Raw genomic sequence first — 22577 nt, 5'->3', positions numbered from 1 at the left:
TGATTTTGTTTGGTGCTAGTGAATTTTTCCTGTAGCATGCAAAAATGAGATTTTCGTTTTTGTACAGCTTGACACACAAATATCACTACACTAAAAGTATGAAGTAAAGAATAACCTTTTTCTAAAAGAATAATTTTTAAAAAATATTAATTGGTTAAAGTATAAGTTCTCCAGGTCAAGTACAAGCCCATTATTTTTCTAGAACGGATGTGGCTGCTGTTGCCAGATTAGGCTTTGACTTCCTAGGCCAGTTAGGGGACACTGACATTCACTGAAATAATCCCATGTGATCCTTGACATAAATCCAGTGGCAGTAAGTATAGCCCTCAGGGTTACACTGTGGTTCCACAGACTTTTTTGCATGCAAAGCTCACTTAAACAATTCCTGCCCCACCCATAAAACCTCCACTGCAGAAACAAAGGAGGAGAGTTGTTGTAGCTGGAGCGATGCTTTTGCCGTGCAGTCCCATCAGCAATTGCTCCAGCACAACCAAAAAATGGAGAGTAGGAGATAGGAACTGTCAGCTTTGGACTTGCTGGAAGAGTAACATTGACAAAGACTTCTTAGAATCCCTACAGGGAGACTTGCTGTTTAGTGTGTATAGATGAATTTAAATAGAATAAAATTAACTCAGAAACACTCTTGGCATCATAAGTAGTTCTGTGGTGTGAATGGAAAAGTAATCCTTCACTACTGCTTTAAAAATTTCTTAGTACATAATATTAACAAATTAAAATTTATACCACTTTCTTCCACCTCCAATTTTTTTCCCAAGAAGAATTGGGCAAAAAACCTAAGAATGATAAATCCATTTTTTAAGTAAACCCCCCTCTCCTATCACAAAAAAAAAGAAACTCATTAAAAATATATTCACTGCAGATAAATGCTATCTCAGTATTCTGAACTAATGATCTCTTTATATGCCCACTTGTTTTTTCAAAATGTTTCCTTTTATAACTGGGTTACTGCATGGTCATAACACTTGACCATTAATATTTCTCTATGACTGCTTATAGTGACACATGCTAGTAATAATCTACATTTGATGAACTCCACTATTTTCTTGTTTTTCAATTTGTCAGGAAGTCAGTTATATAAGAATGAGATTTTGGGCAAAATATTTGGGTGTGTTAACTTCAGAGTCATGACTTGCCAGTAAACTGAAGTTTCAGTAGCTAAGGGTTTGTCTCACTGTGTTTACACAGATAATTTTTGATCGTATAATGATGAGTGTTAAATTTTAATGAAGGTATATAATGCTATTTAGTTCAGTGTGCTATACAGAGATCATTAAAACTTGGTGACTTCGAAGGAAAGGCTCAAAATTAGTATCGTTCCTTTCCTCTTAGATATTATTTATGCCATTCAAAATGCGGCATAATATGAATAGTTTTAGGAAATTTAATACTAAGAATATTCAGCTATTTCTTAAATACTGCTTTTTCACTAACAGGGTGTAAAGCCTATAGTATAAATATGTTTCTTCATATGTTTTCAGAGCCTTTGTTTCTCTAAATGTCTTCATTCTATATTGTAGGCTCGTTACAGGAAGGAACAAACGTTGCTTAAACAGCTGCCCTGCATTCCATTGGTAGAGAATCTGCTGAAAGATGGTACAGATGGTTGTGCTCTAGCAGCCCTGATCCACTTCTACTGTCCAGATATCATTAAACTGGAGGGTATGTCTGACATGTCTTTTGGCTTGTAAACATGTCCATAAAAGTCTAAATGTTTGATAACTATGTGAGGGAAGGTACTTGAATACAATAGGCCAAAGGCATCATTTGAGTGTGGTGAGTTTAATATTAAATTTTTACCTATTTATTTTTACATTTAAATAAAAGGAACCAGGATGTCCTTCCCTGATGTGCTTGTTTTTTATGTTGTCACACTAATATAAACATCTTAAGATATATTATTACAGATGTGACTATAACAACACATTGCACTTTGTGTTATGAAACTTGAAACCACCTGCAAAACTTATTCTTGAAGCTCCAGAAGTGCTTTTTGTGAATCTGAGTAGTTATAGATATAAAACATGGAAGAGGTTAGAGTTAGACTCTGCATAGCTACATTCCATGGCAAATAGTTACTCTGTATTCTGGGCTTTTAGTTCATCTGAGAGCTCCTATATCACTTGTAAACAAAAATATACAGTCTAGAAGGTATTGGTGTCATGCTGTTCTATAATAGCAATTGTCTGTGATGATGAGCAGCTTCATCTCATTCCTAGTAGCTTGGTTAAAGTTATATCTTCCTCTTGGCAACTGAGAGGCTCATGTAGCTGTAAAATGTCTTGGCAGCTAACACCCATCATTTTCTGCCTGTGTTCTGGCTATTATACCTTTGATGTCGTGGGAACACTTATACAGAAAGATTCTGAGAAATCCAGGAATATGAACAAGGGTTTAAAGCTTACTAAGGACTAAAATCTGGAATTCATATATACAAACACTTTATAGGGAGCTTCCAGCACAGTAGGTGTTGAAGATGAAAGACACGAAGACACGTTCACCATTCTTCTTCAGCTTGTGAATTTTGGAAAATAGAACTTTTAATTTACATAAATATTGTAGCCAAATACATGTTGTTGTATGTGATTAGGGAAGAGTTAAAACTTGGGTAGTGTTGAACAGAGTAACACCCAGTTCCTTCTGACTGTCCTAGCATGGCTGAAAACATAGACAGTCTGAAGGACCTTGTATTCCTTGTGTTAACCACATATGTACTTGCCAGCATCTTTCTGCAGACTTTAAACAGGACAAGGCACATGTCATCTTTGGAACTTTAGTATTAATATTCTTGTTAGGTGTCCTGACATCATCTTCCCTGAAGATACATAAATATCATTGTCTCAGCAGTAAATTCAAAGGTACTCCAAAGCAACTAGAAATACTTTAAGATTTTGCTCATCTTCCCTGTATTTAGATGACATAATTTTGGTGCATGTTGAATTTTACTGAGATTTGGTTCTGTACTGGCACTGAAGAAAGGAGGGTAACAAAAATGCATATGCAAAAATGCTTAAAAATACATTTACAAAAAAGAAAAAAATTATTCTGGAGTTCTCTGTAGTCTGAAATAGATCACTTCTCATTAAGACTTCATTTAACTTTCAAATCTAGGTTTCCTTGAAGGAATACAGAACTAGAAAGAGCTTCCTATGTCAGCGAGTCAAGAAATTGGCTATTGTACAAAATTACATAATCCCTTTCATGAATTTATCTTGTTCTCTCTCAAAACTGTCAAGCTCTTGAAAATCTGTACTCTTCTTACCCGATTTTTGTAACCGAGTTTTAAATCTCATTCTTGCTTTCTGCCTAAGTGTGCCCTATAGCCTGTCTTACATGTTTTTGTTGTTCCAGCAGTACCCTTTGGCTTGCATAGATTCTCCTAATCTGATGCCTACCTTTTTGATATGTTTCCTTTCTCTTATTTTAGACCAGGCAACTGAACCAAGCCTTTTCAGTCTCCCCTGCTGAATTAGATTTCCATGTTCATTATTATCCTCAATAGTCTTCTTCTGCAACTAAGTCCGGTTTTCTTTTATCTTTCTTGAATATGGATGGTCACAATTTTACCCAGAAATCCAGCTTGACATCTCATTACTTTTGTACAGTGCCTCTTTGTCACTACTGGAAAGAAACTTTCTGAGACATTTTAGCATCACGTTTGCTTTTTCCATAGCTGCAGGATGCCAAAGGCACATAAATATGTTTACAATGGCTAATAGATGATAACTTCCTGTTCTATATCACTCTCAGCTAGTGAATCACATTACAGTTTTATTAGATCCAAATGCATGATTTCACATTTTGCATTACTAAATTTAATCTCCTTTCAGTCAGTTTAGTCAAACATTTTTTTCTATTGCTCATCGTCTGTGGGGTTGGATTGATGGACTAGGTATGACTTTCTCAGTATGGGAATCCTTACCCTGCTAGCATCAAAGTAGATTCTATGTCTGAAGAAACCTTTTATCCTAAACAATTCAAAACTTATGTGGAGCTCTGTCATACACTGTTGCTTTAGGAATAAAATCTAATGCACTCTCTGGAAGTATATTCCTTTTTTTTCCCTTCAGTCCTTCTTTTTACAAGGACTGTCTTTTTTTCTTTTCTAGGAAGTTGTTATTGCTACTTAATTTTCCAAGAAGCAGTCATAAAAAGAGAACAGGAGGTTATCTGGGCATAAATAGTATTGAGAGAATACTGTATAACTACGAGTCTGTTCACTGTGACCACTTCTTTGTCTTTAAATAGCACTTTCAAACAGAGAGTGATACTTCCTGTAACAGGCTTCAGCAACTTGTAAAATCTCATCTCAAGCATCTCAATCCACAAACACAAATACATAAGACCAATCTAATGCTGCTTTTTTGTGAAGATTAAGGGTTAATGGTATTAAAATGTGCTCTTGGATCCCTGTGCAAAGAAAAAGAACTAATATGTACAGAGAAAGGTGTGAAAAGATGTACATTTCCTATTGCCATTGCTCCATAGAAAATCTAATTGGAAAAAAATTCCATTAGTGATTATGGTTTTTCTTTACATGGAACTATTAGGGATGAGAGCATAACTTCCATCTTCACAGAAGGCAAAACAAAAACAAATAAACTTGTCAATAGTGAAAAAAAAAATTATTTTTCGCAAAAATGTCTAAATATATAAAAATGCAAGGATAAAATGTAGGTTAATAATTTGTTTAGTTTCTGAAATAGAAATATAAAAATCTTGGGGGGGGGGGCAGAAATCAAGTCTGAATCCAGAAAATACTTCAGAATCCAGCAAAACCAAAAAGCACTTTTTTGTAAATCTGTAACTGTATCTTATGTTTGCTTCTTTTCTTCTTTTTTAGATATTTGTTTGAAAGAGACAATGTCTTTGGCTGACAGCCTGTATAATCTGCAATTGATTCAAGAATTTTGTCAGGAATACCTCAACCAGTGTTGCCATTTCAGTCTTGAGGATATGCTCTATGCAGCTTCTTCCATAAAGGTAAAAAAAAAAATTTAATAAAAATGTGATCAACATCCACAGGACTGTTCTGCTAATGGTATGTTAAGTGGGTTTTTTGGTCTGTTGGTGTATAGCATCTCTTATGATGGAGCGTGCAACACACAAATTTCAGCAGCATGTAAAACCACCTTTTGCCCACTGTTTTACTAGTAATTTCAAAATATTTTTAAAAAAGCACTTGTGAAAGGATTTGTAAAAGCTTTAATTTTGTGCAAAACTATTTCACACTTTATCTTCTTTCTTATTAATTAATTGTTATTTAAAGCATTTAATCTGTGATATTTCTGTTAAAATGTAATAGTGATCTGCATCAGTTTAAATGTATTAAGGCTTTAACAAAAGGAGGAAATATTGAAGAGTTTATGGAATTATTGCTCACTGTACTTACTCATTTCTGTGTACACAATAATTTCATGGTTTTTAAACTTAAAGCTTTTTCATTTCTGTAAAAGTGTGAACTTACAAGTTAATTTCATTGGAAAATCCAGTGGTTTGATGCCCAAAACACAAGCAGGAACACAATTCCAGCAACTACATTTGTTTGAATAAGCAATTAAGTGTTTTCAATCATTCTAAAATTTTGCACTTTTAGAAGGAGAAAAAAAAAGCAATATTCTATAATTTTTTAAGCCTATGTGGAAAACAAGGAGCAACTGAATGATTTCTTGCTTAATTGTAACTTAAATTTTTCATCATTATATTTCACCAAGACTTTCTTCTATATAAAACATTCTTCATTTGCTTAAGATTCTTGTTGTCTTGCCTTTAGGGAATGAAATACTATTTTTCTGAAGTCAGCATATCCATTGCAGATGGGATGTAATTGGTTTCTAAATATCTGGGTCATTTCACTGCTTTTATGATCTTTATAGCAATCTTGCAAGCAGAGTCAGAGAGGCCAGAGCTCACACACAGCTTTGTTGTCTCCTGTAGGGTTGAACCCAATCTTTTTCAAATAAGTAATGAGCTGCCAGGGTGAGTAAAGGCAGTAGGACTTCAGTCTAGACTACTTAGCAGTTGCTGGTTTATTTTGTGTACGCAAAGTTGCGTAGTGACTGCTTTCAGTCAGCTTTTGGTGTTCTTAAATTTCAGATGCAGTAATCTACCTACACATTTGGGAAGTCTGCTGCATTGCAGTCTGTCTTGTCTGTAGTTCATAGTCCTACAACCACAATGATCTCGAGTGGGACTCCTTCACTGCATTTTGATTGTTTCTCTCTGCTTACACATACATGGAATGCACGGCATTAATTATTCCTGTTCTGGTTCATAGCAATCAGTAAAATTTTATAATAGTGGCTTGAATTATTTCTCAAGCCAGTGTGCACTATGAAGTTTCAATGTTAACAAAGTAACTGTAGTAAATATTTTGTCAATATCCTGATGCATCAGACTTTACACTTTGAAAGTGCTACAGACTCAGTGATTTTGCTGTTTCTGAACACTGTTTCTAGATAGGATTCAGAGTTCTTTCAAAGATTTTGAGTATTTCTAGAACAGAGAAAGCCCTTTTGTGATCATGTTATTACAAGTTGCTGTGGTGTAGATGCTTATTTAGATGTAAATGCTACAAAGGAAGGCTGCCAAGTTTTTCTTCTAAAACTTGGCATGGAAACTTTGGCTAGTGCTACAAAACTCTGCTTTTCCAGTGTTAAGAGTTAATTTTCTTTAAAAATAAATTCATAGTTAAAGGAGCTCTTTCTTAGTTTTCCAGTGCATCTGATTAGAGTAAATTTTAATAATGCATATGTTCTCCAAAGAATTTTATTGTCACTTTGAAAAAGCTTGTAGATGGATATTTTAAATATTGCACATTGAATTACACTGGTTTGTAGAAGTCACTTTTGTCTTAGTCTACAAAATTTACATAGTATGAAGTTTTAGGATTTATGAAAGTGTCTTTTTTAATCAGCTGAAATTCCTGTCTACTTTCAGGGTGGCTCATACTGCACAGTAGATGCCACTGTGCTTTTGACTAAAAGTCTCTTACATTCATAGAAGTGATAGAAAAATTAAAAAGAACCAACTCCTGATACGTTACTGGAAAAAGCCTCCAGAAAAAAAGTCACAGCAGTATTTTTGGAATCACAATGCTGTGCCTTGTGTGGTCCTAGCAGTTGTACTAGGTGTCCTGACTTCATGCTAGTTTGTGAGAAGGAAGGGAGCAGAACTCCTTCTGAAGTGATCAGGCATGAAGTACGTCCCTTGCATTCCTCCCAGGGCACACTGCACTGTGCTGTCACAGATCAAGGCAGGTTAGAGACAGGATATGATGCAGAAATTTGGTGCTGGACTTGACCAATGTGACTGTGCCTGCTTTTCGCTTTCCCATCAAAATGCACAGAAACACAGTCATATTAATTTAAAACTTCACTTAACAAGCATCCAAAGTCTTTGATACAGGCTCTCTGATTTTGCAGCAGATGAAACTGTTGGCTTAGTTCTGTTTTAGCACTGAGGAGAAATCCACTTTGTCTGGATTTCTAGACAGCTTTAATGTGCCATAATCAAAGGAAGCAGAAAGTAAGTTTTGTTACTCCTCACTTACCTATTTCACCTCCTCTAAGAAAAATACATTTGTGAAGTTCTTCATAAGATGTTTAGTAAGGCTACTGATATTAAAGAAAAAAAATATTTGAATACATTCCACGGATGCTTGAGGCACCAACAAGGGATCATACTGGTTCTGGTTGTTTTCCTTTGAGACAGACAAACACAAGTACAGAGAGATTACATAAAAATAATCACAATGTTTTCTGAGCCCTCTCTGCATATATAACAAGAGGAAATAATAGAAAATCTTAGATCTCTCTTTACTTGCAGAGACTTCTTTTTTTCCCTTCTCCTGCAAGCAGTTTTATCCTCAGACAGGACTTATTTTTCAAGTATCCCATTCTTCACCTGAATCTGGGAAAGTACATAGAACTGAAAAAACTGTTTCATTGTGTCTTGACATGCACTTACTCTGCCCTTTCAAAGAACAAATCTGTAGAAATAGAAAACCTTGCATGAAGTGCCATCACAAGAAGCATGAACCACCGTGCAGAACTGTAAAGACTTCTTTATTGCTTTGTCCCAACAGTTTATTAGCACTGTGATGTAATAGGAGGTATGTAGCATTTGTGGTTTCATTGTCTTATGGAATGTATAATTCCTAAAAGGATGTTGTAAGGGGCATATATGGTCTCTGAATAGGAAGAATTAAAAAATTTGTCACATGAGATACATGTTGAAAGTATTTCTAGAAGAGGAAAAAACACATATTTGGTTGTAATTGATTATATTGATATTTTTAGATCATTCTCTGTCAATTTATTGTAGTAGGACCATAGGCTTCAAATCTAAGAACAAGTAATTTATGAGGTTAACTGTCAAATTGGCAGTATTGGGTATTGGCAGACAACTTCAATCATTTGATGTTTCCCATAATTTAAGAGCTTATGTGGGAACTTGGCATTGCGTCAACTGATATGCAGTTAATTACTGTCTTTTGTGTTCCTTTACCCAAGCCTTCAAAAATGTGTGGTTTTGTGTCTTGTTTTTTTTAAATAGTGATCCTAAACTTGTGCTACTCATTTAATCTATGTGTGTTTTACATTCCCTTTTCTCTGATAGGGGATTGAGGGTGAGACACAGATCACAATCAATATTAGAACGACTTTTATTAGTTCAACTGCTAGTATTAATAGAATGAACTATTGATAAGAGATAACTATTCACACGATGCATTCATTTGCTCACAGAGTTCACGCAGATACACACACACACTCAGGCATTTTTATGGGGTTGGAGGCCAACCCAGTGGTCTCCCAGAAGCTGGGGGTCATACTGGCTCACCAGTGGCTTTTGGGTAAGTTTCTCAAGGGGTTCATTTGTCTCTTGGGGTGTGTATATACTTATAATCTTTTTCTGCATGTAATAACTACAGCCCTTGTGGGCACAGTTGGGGTTGTACAACCTGTTGTTGGCGCTGGCATGTGCTGATGGTCCTGTACAGATGTGGCTGAGTCCTGCAGTTCTGACCTTGTGGGTTCTTGGGCGTTGAACAGGGCCAGAAATCTCTGCAGCCTCTCAATTCCTGGGGGCTGTTTGTTGTGTGCTGCCCCTCATCATGGATGCTTCTTCTCTTTGGCTGCTGTGTGCTGGTAACTGTTGAGTCTGTTCACCCAAGCTCATACAGAAGGCATATTTCTTCCAGAGTGAAAGCTTTCAGAATGTGAAATGAAGCAAATTTGAGAGATGATTGCTGTCTCTTGTCTGCAAAGGGCGTTCCTCTGACCTAAATGTGGGCCACTCTAAGCTGTGCAGAATCACAACTAAGCACGTGGAATAGGTACCTAATTTTTGCACTTGGCTATTAACCAGAGAGGCAGAAAAAACATTTGCACTGTCAAATCTTTTTTGATTCAGATCCTTCAGAACCTTTTTTTTGTCTTTTCACTGGTGAATTAAACAGGAGCATATGATATCTGAAGGGTTGATGTATACTAAAAATTATTTATTGCACTTGAGCAGTTTTGAATACTTGCACTTTGTGATATAATATTGGTGGTGACTTTGTAAACAATGTAAGCAGAAGCTATAATCAGCATGAGAGATGTGAAAAATAGTGTTCAAATACATTGCATAGATAAATCCTAGAAATTCAGGGCTGCAGGATGTCCACACATGTCGTACAGCTTTCCCTACAGTCCCAGTGGAAAACCCGCTGCCAGTCAGGCTGCCAACCTAAGCCTGAACTGGCAACTGAAGCCCTGTAAGCGTGAACGTGGATTCCTTAAGGACCTGGGAGAGCAGCTGTCTGTGCTTGGTGAGGCAGTTGGGTATGTATGGTGGGAGTCATCCAGGGATTTGATTCCCGTCTGGCTGGGTTGAAAGGATTGGGGATCAGGAATGAAAAGTAAGATTCAACCAGGGAACAGTTTTTTAAGAGACGATTTCTCCCCTGAGAGGGACCAGCCGTTCCTGACTCATTATTTAAAGGGAAGCAGGGTGGTTTGCTTTCACTGATGTTTATCGGACAGTTTTCCCTCTTGTTCTGGTCTGAAACAAGACAAACTGGGGTTTTAAAATTGAGCTGTGACTTTTCTTAGCCTGTGGCAGGAGATAGGACAAACTGGTGGTGCATGGATCAGACACAACTGCACTTTGGCCTTCTCTGTACAGTCCAGTCTTCTGCAGTCTTGGTGCATTTATGTTGGCACTTTTATAACATAAAAACTGTGGATTTGCACTGGAGATGACATTTCCTGGCCTGCTGAACAGAGATTTTAATGTGCATCATGATATAAATTTTACAGTGTATTTTTATGTTAATTTTGAAAAAATTTCCAAAAGTCTCTATGGCTGCTTTCACATCCAATTTTAGTGGGTTCAGACCTGATGACAAATTGTTTGTATCATTTGTATATATGATCTTGTAGTTATTATTCTATAAATATGCAGATCTAAACCCCATAAGTATTAGGAAGGTATAATTTATTTTAAGTGGCAAGATTGGACATACTATTCCCGCTAGCTAATTTGATTTAAAAATTAATAGTGATTTTAAAACTGTGAAGGGGAAGTAGAGATATTAAAGAAAATAATTTACCTTTTTTTGTATAGAATTTTAAACAACAAGCTTGCTTATTGTTTGGTACAGAAGCAAGTAATGACTTCAGATTTTATACTAGAGAATATGGGAATTTTTTTGCCCCAAAAAGATAGTATTCCAAAATCTGTTAAACAGAAGGGTTTTTATGGTACAGCACCAGATGATGCAGTACCAGTAGTACAACTGAGGAACAGTCTGCAAATATCAAATTAAAAAAATCAAATGAGGATGTTTAGCAAATAAAAGGATCTCTGAAGCTGCAAGTCTGCCATCTGCTGTTCAGGGGCCTTGAGCCAGTCTGAACTGCTCAGAGCTTTGCTAGTTTCTGTTGCTATTAAAATGCTGTTATGTTTCTGAACATTGGTGTGTGTAAGTGCATGTGATAATCATGTGACAAGCTGTTAGAATTTTGTCACGATAATCAAGGCAAAACCTGTGGTAATAATATCTACATTCTTTCTAACCTGGATAGCAGGATCACTACAGACCCACTGCTAGTTTTTCCAAAGAATTCTGTTACTGATCATCAGTCTTTCCCTTTGATCATTCTTAACGTCCCTTTCTGACTAAAAATAACTTGTGAGAAAACGTGATTTCCATCATGATGGCTCACCATCAGACATCTCTAGTAGCCTCTGAAGGGCTGTGCAGACAGCACTTTCATTTTTAGTTCAGTAAACACTGCTTTGGTGATTTTGGAAAAACAAAGATTATCTCAGAAGGATTATCTGAGTCCTTCATACAATAGTCAAGCTTTTATGTGTCTACTTTTCACTGAAATGCAGCATTTCAACATAACCATAAGAAATTGCAGTATTTAAATGCAAGGTTATTTCAGATGGGGAGAAAGCTATTATTAGAACATTTAATAATTTATTTTTGTACTAAAAAATCAAGTTAAAAATTTAAGAATTTAAGGAGAGGTAAGAGAAGGGGGAATATTGAGAGAAATTGCAATATTTAGAAATTATAGTATTAAAAATCATATTTTGTCTGAGAAGTACATCTGATTTTTTCATTGCTTCCTAATGAAATCAGTGAGTGATACCAAAATGCTATACTCGACATTTTCTCTGAATGGAAAAAATTTTGCTATGCACTTTTCCTCATTCAGTTCTGTTGAGCTGAATAAGCAGCGACGGGGTTTTTCCTAATCTATTTATAGCTTGTATGTAATAACTATGGCAACATCTGCCTGATCCCTTTACCATAAACTGAAGCATGTGAGCAGCTTTTGGTCTAAGAGTATCCCTTAGCTGGAGTAAAGGTTGATTGATGTTAGAAATATGCAGGAAGAATAAATCTGAAGCAAAAGTGTCAAATAGGTATTCAGAATTATGTTTTCAAATTTTTCTGATACAGAATTGAAGCTATACCATTTATTATTTAACTTTTTAAAATAAATGTTTGTTTATTTTAAAATTATGTTCTTAGTGTTAAGTCCTGTGGTTTGTTTTTTTGAAATAAAACAACATTTTGTTTAGAATTTGTCTAACAAACTGTTTTAAAAAGTATTTCATTATGGTTTCCCAGTTTAATGCATAAGTGAGGTTTGTATTGTTTACATTTTCAGACTTTGTAAGACTGGTGACACAGGTCTGTGCACCTGCTGGAGCCAACTCAGACCTGGATGCTTGCTGATCCCCTTCAGTTGTTATTTCTAGATATGGAGTAGCATTTGGGTGTAGAAGCTTTGGCCTCTCAACTCTCCAGCCTTCCCAGTCAAATTTTTGCACTCCTTGTATGCTCTTGCATTAGAAACGACTGCTGCTGCTTCTGCCTGCTTTTCCTCTCTATTGATTTTTGTTGCTGTTGTTGCTGATGCAGTTTGTCACCAGTTGTTTCTTCCTTTTCACCTGTTTGTCCCCTTGTGTTAAATCTAGTGGCTTCCACACCATGTCTTTCATAGCTGTGTGATGGGAATGTACAGTAGGGAGATACACCAACAGTGTATTAAGTGTGCATAAATCTTTGGAGCTGAAACCTTGTTCTAACCTGCAGTGAGGAAACTCTGCTTCTGGCTTTTGTTTTGCTTTAAAAACTTGTAAATTTGGGTAGATCTTCATACATGTGACCAAAGGCACATACTTAAGATGAAAGTCTAAATCAAATTTAAACTTCCTACACTGAAACTAAGGGCTACCATACTTTTTCATGTTGAAAATCTCTGAAAAAAAGCATTTGAAACAATGGGCTTCTCACTGCTCTTTAATGGAAATGACTGATCTGTTTGGCAGGCATTTTCTTCCACCCATCCTGCACCTCTCTGCCCTCCCTGCGAGGACATCAGACTTGAGCATATGTTTATTATGAAACATTTCATCCCAGTCAGTGGCAATCTGGTCAAGTTATGTATATTAGATAGTTGGTGCTACAGATCAGTTTTACTGGTCTCATTTTCTAAGAAATCAGTAGAGATTGTAAACTGGGTGAAATGCAGAGACATCTCCCAAATGCTGCTTAATCTGTTCATTTGCAGGCTTGTATTTTAACATAAATTTCTCCCCATCTTTTTTTTTCTGGTAGAGCAATTACATGGTGTTCATGGCAGAATTGTTCTGGTGGTTTGAAGTGGTGAAGCCATCATTTGTACAACCTCGTGTTGTTGTGCACCCCCAAGGTAATTATGTTATGTATTGGCCTTAATATGCATGTTTTGATATGTATGTGTGTAGATTGCCATTGTGTTCACAGATGCAGTGAATATTTTTGTTAACAGGATTTGACAGTGTATAACCTCCTTAAAGAAGGAGCAGAGCACTCTTACTTCATTGTTAATCTTCATCTCATCACATAAATCGTAATTAGATTTTGTTGTGTTACCAAAAACTCGTTTAAATTGTTGTGGTATAATCACTTGCAAATTTTCCTGGCCTAAACAAGCCTAGAATCCATTTATGCCCATGCAAGGATTACAAACATAATAAGGAACCAAGAGCAGAATTTAGCCTGAAGAACTTGTATTGCTGAGAAGATACCAAGAGAAAGAAACACAAGTCTGGGGAAAGCGAATAGGTAGTTAATTGTAAAATTGTTTGGTGCCTGGGTGCAAGGGCACAGTCTTCCATCAGCAAATTCTCAAATTTAAAAATCCACCTGTCCGGTAGATCTTGAGATCTGTTATTGAATACAAAGTCTCAGTATCTGAACTGTTCATACAGCAGTGCTGTGATAGGCTCTCCAAGCACTAGGAAGAGATTTTCAATGTGTGGCTTTTATATCTATTTTTCATTTATATTCTTTATAGCACATACAAATCTGATTTAAGTCTTTCAATATTGCTAAGTAATTTAAGATGTGCCAAAGACTCCTATTTTCTAGCCGAAAAGTCAGTCTGAGAGTTTGGGGAGAAATTTTTATCAGAAAAATTTCTTTCAGAAGAACAAGTTTTTGCTAAAATGGTTTGCTTGCTTTTAATTGTGTGGTTCTTTTTTAGTTTTTCTTTTCTTTATTAGTTCTTCCCTTGTCTTTTCTAGTTTATTTTGTCATTTTCCATTCCCCTAATTAGTGCCAATAGGAGGTAAAAATGAAAGTGACTGAGTTTTAATCTAAATAATGTAATCAATGAAAATTCTTTTAAGTCTTTGAAAATAGTATTTCACTTTATTCTGGACAGTTTGTCTATTATGTATTTTAACAGAATACTAAAGTATAATAACTTGAGCTTTGTTCTTCTTGGCAGCTGAACCTGCAAAGGATGCAGCTTCTGCTCACAGCTTGAACGCTAACAGAAGAAATTATGTGGATGCTCCATCTGGTTCTGACTTTGTAGCCAGGTAATGTCAGAGAATCACTAGTACTGCTTCACAGTCTCCTTTCTATTAAAAAATCGAACACAGTTGTTCATTTGTTGCCTTTTTGCAATGCTCAGGGATTGAGTCACCAAATACTATCTGTGGAATTTTGTGGAAGATTCCATAGTTCAAGCCCTCGCTGCCCTGTTGCATGGCAGGCTGCTTGTTCCTGTTTGTACAGGCAGCATGCTGCTCTCTTACCAGTTTCCAAAACAACCCCTACCATTCAGCAGAGAGGTGGCACATGGCCTTGTCCTCTTCAATTTCAAATGGGGCTGCTGACCAAGTCTGCTCCCTTAAGAGCTTTTTTTCTGGAATTCACAGCAAATTATAAAGAAAGAAAACTAAGAAAACGGCAAGAAAACCCCTGAATGATTGTTATAGTTTGGCTTGATTATTTTACTAAAGTACCATGAATGTCAGATAGGTAAAAAGAAATACTTAGCTATGATGAGCTTCCCACCCCCCTGTCTCCTGGTGGAGAGGAGAATGGGAAAGAAAATGTAAATCTCATGAGGTAAAATATGATGATGATGATAATAATCATAATATTTATAATGAAAATAAGAGAGAGAGGGGAATATAACCCAGGAGAACAAGTGATGCACAGTACAACTGCTCCCCCCTCCACTGACCAATGCCCAGGCCATCCTCCAGCAGCAATTGGTGCCTCCCGGCCAACTCCCCCAGTTTATACTGAGCAGGAATTCCAAACCATGGTTTGGAATATCCCTTTGGCCAGTTCAGGGCAGCTGTCCTGGCCATGCTCCCTGCCAGATTCTTGTGCACCTTCTCACTGGCAGAGCGGGACACTGAGGAGTCCTTGACTGAGAGTAAGCACTGCTGAGCAACAACTGAAACACTGGTGTGTTATCAGCAGTATTGTCCCACTGAATCCAAAACACAGCACTGTGCCAGCCACCAGGAAGAAAATTAACTCTATCTCAGCTGAAACCAGGACAATATGAAACATTATTTTTAGTATTACTGTTACAGATTTGGAAGCAATATAAGAGCATCCTATTTCCCTTGTGTTCTCTAACCTATCTTACATGTGATGAATTTCTCTCTTCCTACAACTGTCTGAAGGAACTTGTAGACAAGTGGGGATTGATGTCTTCTCCCAAGTAACAAGTGATAGGATGAGAGGAAATGGCCTCCACTTGCACTAGGGCAGGTTTAGATTGGATACTAGGAAAAATTTCTTCACCAAAAGAGTTGTCAAGCACTGGAACAGGCTGCCCAGGGAGGTGGTGGAGTCACAATCCCTGGAGGTGTTTTACAGATGTGTAAATGTGGCACTCAGGAACACAATTTAGTGGTGGCCTTGGTAGTACTGGGGTAATGGCTGGACTTTTCCAACCTAAACGATGCTATGATAAGGGCAGAAAATGCACCTTAGGCCTTCTTTTTAATCTTTCTTTTGTCGACGTAAAGAAAGCCTTCCAGTGACCTGATCTGGACATAGTCAATGCGAGGTAGCATTACAATATATTTATAATTTTGGGGCCAAGGTTTACTGACTGTCTTAACTGGCACAGAGGAGAAGGATAAAATTAGCATTTTAATTGAATATTCGACAAGATTGCCAATCCTGTTTAACCTTTTCTGTTGTTTTTGGATGGGGTTTTTGGAGGAAGGGTGTCTGGTTGGGTTTGAGGTTTGTGGAGGTTTGTTTGAGGTTTAAGATTTCTGAGTATGCTTTTAGCCTTTAGAAATCTACTCTGACTTTATTAAGGGAGTAATATTTCTTACTGCCATTAAATGCTGTGATTCCAAATCTTTTTGCTGTATGTATCTGAAGTGTTTCCCTTGTAGGTAATGAATTTATTTTTGTATAGACTGAGCCTGTAAGCCAGGAGAACAAGAAACAGTAGTTTTGAACATCTCTTTTGAAGCAGGGGTTCCCAAAGTGATTCACTGTATCTTTCCTCATAAACCAGTGTACTTCATCCAACTTGATGATACATCACTGGATTGTAGGACAAAAGAGGGGCCCAAGAAGTAATTTGAGATGGCAGGAATCAAACACATGGGCTTGCAGGTTCCCTGGCAGAACAGACCTGACTGCAGGATGTTCTGGTCCTGGCCTTCCTCATTGTCCCAGCTGTGTGTTCCTGCCCCCTTGAGTGTTTGAACTGCCATTTCAGTGCACAAAGACAGGAAAAACTAACCCAGTCGGAAAAAGTGAATGTTCTTCTGTCGCCTCAACTTGTTCAAATGAGTCAGAGCATGGGATGGAGAGCCAGATGCAGCACAGAGGAGGGAGTGGGACTGTGGCAGTGAGCAGTTACGATGTCTAAGGTTGCCATGGAATCACAGTATTGGTGCCAGAATCAGTCTTTCCTTGAGGAAAAATTAAGTGCATAGATTTTCTTTGTGGCAGCAAATTTTCACAGGCTGCTGGATGAAATTTGGAGAGCATTTCTTTCAAGATAACTTTTTAGAAATTATGATTTTAAAATTTTCACAGAAACCTCAAATGATATGTAAAACAGATACGTCATGTAGTGTTGTTTACACAAAAAATCAAGAATTTATGAGAACCTATTTTGAATAATAAATAATATGAAAGATGCTTTTATAGATTGTAAACAACATTACTTTTCTTAAACTGATGTGAATGTCCTTCTTACAAATATTATGTAGACATTTCTACATCATACAGCATATATAATATAATAGCACTAAACAAGTGTTCTGAAAATTACTGATTGAAAAATGTGAATTTGGGAGCGTGCTCTTCAACTCAGTGGAAAACATTCAAAACATGAAAGGATTTAATCCAGCGTAGTTTTGAAGTCTGGCTTCTTTAGAAGTGTTTTACCTACAAATCCATGCATCTTTATGTATGTGTCTTTGTTCTGATGCTGAAGAAGCACCTTGATCAAAACATTGAATTATGTTAATCCGATTCTGGATTAACACAGCCACTCAATTACAGACCTTCTCTATGAACCAAAATAAAGTCTCTGTGTAAGCAGAAAGAGAGGAAATCTCTGTAATTACTCTTTAGTAGTGAATAGATTTTGTGTATTTATAAAGCCGTGTCTATCACAAAATCTTCTTTATCCACTTCTAGTGCATATTGCAGTCCAGACACAAAGCAGAAGTTTCAGACTAAGCAACAATAGAAACACATGAAAAGTATGTGATGTTGGCTGCAATCACTCAGTTTTGAGGCCAGTAGGAGCTGCCTCATTTTGTTCATGTTTACGTTTGGACTTTTTACTAAAAAAAATGTGAACCTTCTAATAAACACATTTGCATGAAACACACTATGAGACAAGTATGTTAATGGACCTCACTTTCTTCCCTGTCACAAAAAATAAATCTGTTTTGGCCCAGGACATGAAGTCTGGTTGCCTTTTCATAATGTGGCTTTTGATGTGTTATTTCTAAATTCATATCTCTTGTTTTATAGATTGGAAAGTCCAGCTTACCCACCATCTCACCAACTGCATACACCCCAGCAGCCTTATTCATCTGTTCCAGGTAACAACTTACAAATGGGTGGAAGAGGCAATGAGACAAGGTGTTGTCCTCAAACTAAATTGCTGTCTTGCATATATTTATTCAAACATTATTTATGCAGAAATTACTGGGAGACCTTTACATGAAAGGCTAATGAATGAGTTCTATAATTTATAAAGTGTGCAAATGGGAAGTCTGTGTTTGTACCTCATATATCGTGTGTATTTTTGTAATTGGACTTCTGTTTTTGTTGTGTGGAAGATGCCTTACAACAACTATCTGTACTATATTTTAGTAGTATTTGTAGAATATTGTACTCAGTAGCAAATTCTTTGAGGGATGAGGGGTATAATATATATTCAGGATGAAGTTGGCTCTACTTGTTGACCAGTTGACCAGTTCCTCTACTTTTATTTTCAATATATAAACATTTGTTTTTGCCATTGTAGTGTTCTGAGTAGTGAAGCAAAATAATTTGTTAAAATAACAGAAAGTGATGTTAAAATCATTTTTCACAGCAATTACATTGGGTCCTATTTTCATTTCACTTAGGAGTCATCAGAAGGTCCACATCAATGTCTTATGTAGATGGGTATGTAGGGACGTGGCCCAAAGAAAAAAGGTAAGTCGTCTTTCTGTCTGAGGCAGTTAAAAATTTATTATTTTTTTTGGTCATGAGTAGTAGTAAAATGCTCTATTGTAATTGGATTTTCACAGTCCTGTAATAAGAATTCTTATAAGCTACTTGAAAAGTGAAAAAAGAGAAAAATGTATCATGGATTAAGAACTTGTAAGGAACAGGAAATAATCTTCAGAAATAAATCATTTATTTTTTACATTGAAAGAGGTATTTTTCAGATATTTGAATTGTTGGTCTTACTATGTTCACATTTACCCATCACAATGAACTAAAAGCGGTAAGAATAACATGGCTAATGAACTCAGTAGTATTTAAGATTGTATTATTTTCTGGATACTAAGAACAATCAGGCTGAATGTTTTGTTTTTCACTTAGACCAGTTATAAACTCTTAATCTGTAGGGTGTAAACTAAAGTTAAAACAGTAAGAGTTATAGTGGTTTGTAAATTGCCTCTTTTCACAACTTCCTTCTGATCTGTGATGGCAGTGCCTATATTGCTAAAATGCTCAAAATTTATTCCAAAGTAATAAAAAGCATTGTCTGACTCTGAAGAAAATGTTATGTGCTATTTTATTGTGCTTTAAGTAATTATTGTATTTATATCTATTTATTAAATATCTAAAAATATATGTGAATTTATTATACTTGAAGCTAGGCAAAATACAGTACTAACAGTGCCTTTAATAATACTAGCTTAAAATAATTTTTAAACCAAATATGAATATTTCATTATTACTATTACTAATAACCATGAGTTGTTCAGTTATGTTCTTTATTCTGATCTCTGTTAGGTCATCATTACATGGAGTTTCGTTTGACATTCCTTTTGACAAAGAAAAAAGCATTCCAGTATCTACTCCAAGCAGAGGAATTCCTAGATCTGTGAGTAATGAAGGCCTTGCAGGAAACATCAACCGCATGCCGAAACATTCTAGAAAAAATCTGTCCTTCAAACCAGTAAATGGAGAAGAGGAAAATCAAGATATTGAAGAAGAAAAGGACATGATAGCTCTTAAAGACACAAAGGCCAATCAGTCTCTTAATGCAAATCAAAGAAATGCCAATGAGAGCAGCCACTACAGGTTTCCAAATGGAGCTCTGCAAAACAGGGCAGTTCTGGATGATTTTGGCAATCAGATTGAGACACCAAGCATTGAAGAGGCTTTGCAGATAATTCATGACACTGAAAAATCTCCCAGACTTCTCCAAACAGACCAAATTACAAATGGGTTCTTTCTTCACAATCGGGAAATGAGCATCTTGAATTCAAACATTAAACCAAATCAGTCTACCCCAGATATAATCACAGACACTAAAGGTGCTCTGAGTCCTGTGACTGACACTACAGAAGTAGATACTGGAATACACGTCCCTTCAGAAGATATTCCAGAGACAATGGATGAGGATTCTTCTTTGAGAGATTATACTGTAAGCATGGACTCTGACATGGAAGAACCATCTAAATTTCTCCAGGATTATGACGTGCGAGCTGGCAATCACAGAGATCAGTTAAGCCCCTGTCCCAGCTCAGTAAGTACTAAATCACAGGCAGGCAGCAGTGCCTCTTCCAGCTCGGGGGTTAAAATGACCAGCTTTGCAGAGCAGAAATTCAGGAAGTTGAATCACACAGATAGTAAAAGCAGTGGAAGCAGTTCTCAGAAAACCACACCAGAAGGTTCTGAGCTGAACATCCCTCATATGGTTGCTTGGACTCATATTCCCGAGGAGGCATCTGTTCCTCAGGGAAGAGACACTACACAGTTACTGGCTTCTGAAATGGTACAGCTTAGGATGAAGCTAGAGGAAAAGAGGCGAGCCATTGAAGCACAGAAGAAGAAAATGGAAGCTGCATTCACAAAGCAGCGGCAGAAAATGGGAAGAACAGCCTTTCTTAATGTTGTGAAAAAGAAAGGTGATGGAGTATCACCTCTCCGAGAAGAAGCAGCAGGAGCTGAAGATGAGAAGGTATTCACTGACAATAATCGGTTGAAAGAAAAAGAAACTCAAAAATCAGATGACCAAACTAGTAAGACTTCAGAATTAATAAAAGAAAACCCTGAAAATTCTCATAGCAAATGGTTAAAATCTCCTGCTACTTCCGTGGATGCTGAAAAACAATGGAATTTAGCAAGCCCCTCAGAAGAAAATTTGAATGAAGGAGATCTCTTAGAATATACAAAATCTATAGAAAAACTAAACTCTTCCCTACACTTTCTACAACAAGAAATGCAACGTCTATCCCTTCAGCAGGAGATGTTGATGCAGATGAGAGAGCAACAGGCTTGGGTTATTTCTCCTCCTCAGCCTTCTCCTCAGAAACAGATTCGGGACTTTAAGTCATCAAGGCAAGTGGGAACTCCATCTGCTGTTGCACCTTTCTCACAGGAATCTCCTCGCTCTACACATCAATCTCCACAGTCTTCCAACAGGAAGAATGCCTCTTTTCACATTAAAATGCAAAGGACTCCTAGGCCAAATGAACTGAAAATTACACCTCTAAATCGTACCTTGACTGCCCCGCGGTCTGTGGACAGTCTTCCCCGTCTGAGGAGATTTTCTCCAAGTCAGGTTCCCATTCAGACTAGATCATTTGTTTGCTTTGGAGATGATGGTGAACGTGTAAGTGAACCTCAGTTAAAGGGAAATCTTTTGAAGGAAGCCAAGTCTACAGAAGAGGTAGCAAAAGAAGAAGGACCAAAATTGCCAAAACAGTGTGAACAGAAGGGGGAGGAAAAGGAAATTAAGCCTATTGAATCTAATGTTTCTGAAGTATTATCTCAGCCTATCACAGAAACAGTCTGCCTCACTCCAAATGAAGATCAGCTAAACCAACCAATCTTACCACCTCCGGCTCCCAAAACAGCTAACCTGATTGAAGTTTCCCTATCAGATTTGAAGCCACCAGAAAAAAGTGAAGCATCAGTTGAGAAATATGAAGGTGAGAGTGATAGAGAACAGTTTGAAGATGACCAGAAAGTGTGCTGTGGATTCTTTTTTAAGGTAAGAGAACTAGTGAATGTGTATGTTGGCTATTAGCTTCATGTGAAAAGAAACTTCTTAGCTGTGGATGTCAGTGATGATTGAAGTCAAAACAGATGGTTCTGCAACTCTAAATGTACAAGCTTATCTTTTGCACTTGATTAATTTGGCATCATAAGAGTGGTAAATATTCTACAATATTGCACTTCTGAGCATGCCAGAACTTTCCACTCATAACTGTGGAAGAGTGCTTGGAGTTTTTGATGAGAAAGATGCATGATGAATGTAGATTTATTTTTAACATAAGCTTTGGTGACCTTAATTAAACATGGTCACATATCACCCTCGTTTCCCCATCGCACCCCAAACTTAACTAAAAGCTTTTGAACTACATAACAGCCTGCATTTTTAAAAATCAGTAATGTTTCTGAATTGCACTTCGGAGAGCCTTTTTCCCCTCTGTTGCCTGGCTAATGAAGTATAGTCTTCTGAGACTCCCTTTTGAAGCTGGTATTTGGGAGCACTCCTCGGTGACTTGTTATTAAAAAGCTAGTTCAGACAGGCTTTTAACTACAATGCCCATTGTAACAGAGTGGTCTAGACACTGAGAGCCATCAAGTTTTTGAATTTCCATTTGCAATACCCCAAAATGGGGTATCATGTATCTGAGATGTGCCTTGCTTGTCTGGAAGCGTTCCTCAGTTCTACCAAAACATCTGACTTGATCAGAAGTTACTTCTATACACTGCATAGTTACTGGGGCTTGTGATAAGTTACCATACACATAGATTCTTTCAAAGCTGAATGCAGAGGTTTATGCCACATGGGATCTGACTCTAAAATATCTCACTTGGCATGTTTTCTTGTATCAGTGTTGAATTTTGTTTGATTTAGGAAGGAAAAAGTCCATTATGAAAAGTTTGTAGCAGACTTAGGAAAAATCATTTAAAATAAACTTATTCCAAATACTACAAGAGTATGATGGGATATTGCAACCCAGTGTTCAGAATTAAGTGTCTAATGATTTGGCAAGATCAAGTTGCTGAATTCAGAGATTTTAATATTTTTGGG

The 22577-nt window shown here is 36.8% G+C and overlaps 1 protein-coding gene across 4 annotated transcripts in view; it reads left to right on the top strand.

Moving 5' to 3' along the window:
• Positions 1-22577, top strand: part of CAMSAP2 (calmodulin regulated spectrin associated protein family member 2) — an 81396-nt gene that overhangs the window by 48762 nt on the left and 10057 nt on the right. For all 4 annotated transcript variants that reach the window (XM_032696303.1, XM_032696301.1, XM_032696299.1 and 1 more), the window contains 7 exons: positions 1539-1680; positions 4862-5001; positions 13145-13238; positions 14301-14394; positions 17837-17907; positions 18439-18508; positions 19319-21527. In XM_032696303.1, the coding sequence (XP_032552194.1) occupies positions 1539-1680; positions 4862-5001; positions 13145-13238; positions 14301-14394; positions 17837-17907; positions 18439-18508; positions 19319-21527 (2820 nt within the window). The remainder of the gene's footprint in view (positions 1-1538; positions 1681-4861; positions 5002-13144; positions 13239-14300; positions 14395-17836; positions 17908-18438; positions 18509-19318; positions 21528-22577) is intronic.

The sequence above is a fragment of the Chiroxiphia lanceolata genome, chromosome 9 (genome assembly GCF_009829145.1).
Source record: "Chiroxiphia lanceolata isolate bChiLan1 chromosome 9, bChiLan1.pri, whole genome shotgun sequence".
NCBI lineage: Eukaryota > Metazoa > Chordata > Aves > Passeriformes > Pipridae > Chiroxiphia > Chiroxiphia lanceolata.
Note: the sequence above shows the minus strand (reverse complement) of the source record. Positions and strands in the feature narration are given on the sequence as shown.